The 3,036-nt window shown below is 39.1% G+C and overlaps 1 protein-coding gene across 1 annotated transcript; it reads left to right on the forward strand.

The window, feature by feature from the left end:
- The first annotated feature begins 6 nt into the window (after window positions 1-6).
- On the forward strand, window positions 7-2,382 carry LOC144665411 (lactadherin-like). Its single transcript, XM_078526667.1, has 2 exons — window positions 7-516; window positions 1,474-2,382. The coding sequence occupies exons 1-2, from the start codon at window positions 268-270 to the stop codon at window positions 1,609-1,611; spliced, it is 387 nt and encodes a 128-aa protein (XP_078382793.1). The 5' UTR covers window positions 7-267; the 3' UTR covers window positions 1,612-2,382.
- The last annotated feature ends 654 nt before the right edge of the window (window positions 2,383-3,036 follow it).

Below are 3,036 nucleotides of genomic sequence, written 5' to 3' on the forward strand. Positions count from 1 at the left end.
TATTTCTTTGGGATGATTCCGATCCTGGCCATGGTCAGTGAACCTGCATCACTTATAAATAACTAATGGTGCATCAAAGAAACCGATAAATCCACGCATAGCAAGGATTCGTCGGTTCCTTCGACGAAACCCGAGTGATCCTGGATCACTGATCCTGCTTCTCATCATCACAAAGGAACGCACCCTAACGTTTTAATTGTTGTGTTTTGTTTAGCTGCCTGCGCAGCTGTGGGAGTAGAAGACGCAAACCAAATAACTGACGCCCAAATGACTGCGAGCTCAATTTACAGTAATTATAACCCATACAAAGGTCGGCTCAATGGAGAAACCGGTTGGTGCCAAGGGACTTCAACAATCTCAAATGATTACATTCAGGTTGACATGGGAGAAGTTCGCACGGTCTGCGCAGTCGCAACTCAAGGAAAGAAGGGTGGATCATACGTCACAAGCTACAAGCTGTCTCTTTCTACCGATGGTGTCAGCTGGAATACATACCAAGAAGGAAACACGGACAAGGTATTAAAACATGAGGGTCGCCGAGTTTTATTTATGCATTCTTCTTTGCAAAGGTCATGTTTGAATAAAACAGTTGACAAAAATAAGCAGTTCTCATATCCACATCGCCGTTCTGATTATAAAACAACTTTATTTTGTTCTTCAAATGAATTGAGTTTTTCTGAACTCGTGAATGAGTTTACGTATAATGCATCAACCCACATACGGTTAAAGCTCTGACCTCTAGTATAGCTAACAAACACCTTGCGTAGGCTAGCACCCCATCCCCATGATTAAAATCCTACAGTTTTACACAACCAGAGGCGGCCACCACTTCTTCACGAACAAGTCTTCTTGGTTTCGACTCTACTGGCACAATTCCTCTATTTTTTTATTCCTGTTTTATTTTGGTGTTGTCTGAGTGAAATATCACACAATCATGCACTATTTTAAACAAATCTGCCTTGGAATGCAAATAGTCAAGGCTTTTCATCTGTAACCAGACCATGCTGTCAATAAAATTCTTGTGTAAATTTGTTTATAAACAACAAGGATGGTTAAGACATTCGCTGTATGGTTATGTAGAAAGTTTCAGAGTTCGGAATTCGTTAATTAGAAAGCACATGTTGAACACGCACGGGATCTCAAAACCGGAGCTAATTAACAACCTCTCAGTTTTAAAGAAATGCCGCAGCAAATTCGAAAGTCTTATCAACGAAAAGCTAACTATTCAAGACCTAAAGCCAACTTTAAACGCGCAAAGTGATTTCATCTGCGCGAAACTATTTACATAACCATGCAGCAAATGTCTATTATACTATTTTCCACAAACCGCTTTACCTTGATAATGATGTTAGCTACATCGAAACGTCACTTTAGTTTTAATATTTCTATTTTAGTAAACCATTTATTTGCTGCGTAATTATATGAAGGATTATTTACGTTTAGTGATTTGCACCATAACTCATTGCATTACAGGTTTTTCAGGCAAATACCGATTTGAACACCGTTGTACAGCATACATTGCAAAATGCAGCCCAAGCAAGATATGTTCGATTCTACCCTGTCACCGCGTCTAACTTCCCTTGCATGAGGGTCGAGATTTTTGTGCAGTGAAAGAAACCTGACGAAATTACAAGGAACTACTGTTTGTACCTCAGATGTAGTTAAAAATTCCACCAGCGTTTAAGAATTGCTGATTGATATTGTAATATTTAGGAGGGATTTTACTCTCAGTCACCTGATAAAACGTGTACCAAACGTGGTACAGCCATCTTATGAACTAGATATTCTGAGACGTAAAGGCATAATGAAGCCGATGCAACTGCCCGCTGCAACATTGAGCCGACATTCTGTGGAGCTGTAGGGACGTCGGTGGTACACTGCAGAAACTAATTTTATTCCTCCTTTTTTAAACGTCACGTACGGTACCGCGTAGTCAACGTACGGCGTAGTTAGCGTAGCGGCTAACCGAGATACCCTAGGCGAGCCACCTTTTTTCAGTTTCTTTAGGGAAGAAAGCTTGTTAATTCTTCCTGTAAAGGCAACTTATGTTTCAGCCCTTCTAGCCGGGTAACTCGGTTAGCCGGGGCACCCTCCCTACACGTAAACAGGCCTCATAATACCAAGCTTAAATACCTTCTAGCGTTTAAACATATATTAAACATGGACCGCGTAGCCAGTTTCGATCAGTGTAAGACGCGAGATCAAGCTTGTTTCCCTACACCGCGCTTTTTTTCCAAAACGCAAGTAAACTTCCAAAAAGGAAGTGAAGTTTTCAAGAATTAAATGTACTTATGGAAAAAGAAATGGGAATTTGTGTCATTAAAATGTTTAATGGACTTATTTATTTTGTTGACATGATCTACGCTTTAAATAAAAATTGGAAATGCGCCTCCACTTGAGTTGAATTTAGTATTGTCTTATGCTTAGCTAGCGCTGTTTTCGTTTGCGTGAAGGGACCTCATCCAATAGCATGCATTAAGTGTTACGAAAATTGCTTTGAACGATAAACTATGTCCATTGTTTAGTGTTAATTTATTCACAACATTATATTTATTAGTTATGAATGAAATTTCCCTCATTACACACGTTGCTTCCAGCAGCGAAGATGTCGGCGAATTCTTTTACAATTTTGATTTTCAATTTTCCGGGTCAATTTTTGGGCACTTTTCGATACGCATTCAATACAATTATAATTCGAAGTACGTGTTTCTTAAGTTATTCTAGATTCATAATACAGTTTTTCCGACAGATTACTTTGGGAAGTAGCGCGGTCTTTATGGTTTAATTTGACATTTATGCGTTCCTTTCCCGCTGTAGTAAAATATGGATCTTTTCATTAAATTATTATTTACTCTCGGGGGGAAAAAGGGAAAGTGTTCGACGAGAGAGTCATACAGAGATGTTCGATTATGAACATGACTGAAGGACACCTTAAGAACGAAAGAAGTAAATTCAAATAAACATTCAAACGCGCATGCCTCCGAACCTACATTCGACAAAATTAGCAATTACTTCCGCTTTGTAAAGAATAGTGTG

This window comes from Oculina patagonica, chromosome 9 (genome assembly GCF_052425735.1).
Source record: "Oculina patagonica isolate OP01 chromosome 9, crgOcupat, whole genome shotgun sequence".
NCBI lineage: Eukaryota > Metazoa > Cnidaria > Anthozoa > Scleractinia > Oculinidae > Oculina > Oculina patagonica.

Bases quoted from the DNA above. Each gene is read 5' to 3' on its own strand.
- LOC144665411 (XM_078526667.1), top strand. From the start codon at position 268: ATGACTGCGAGCTCAATTTACAGTAATTATAACCCATACAAAGGTCGG. The intron at 517-1,473 runs GTATTAAAACAT...ATTGCATTACAG, and splicing joins AAGAAGGAAACACGGACAAG to GTTTTTCAGGCAAATACCGA.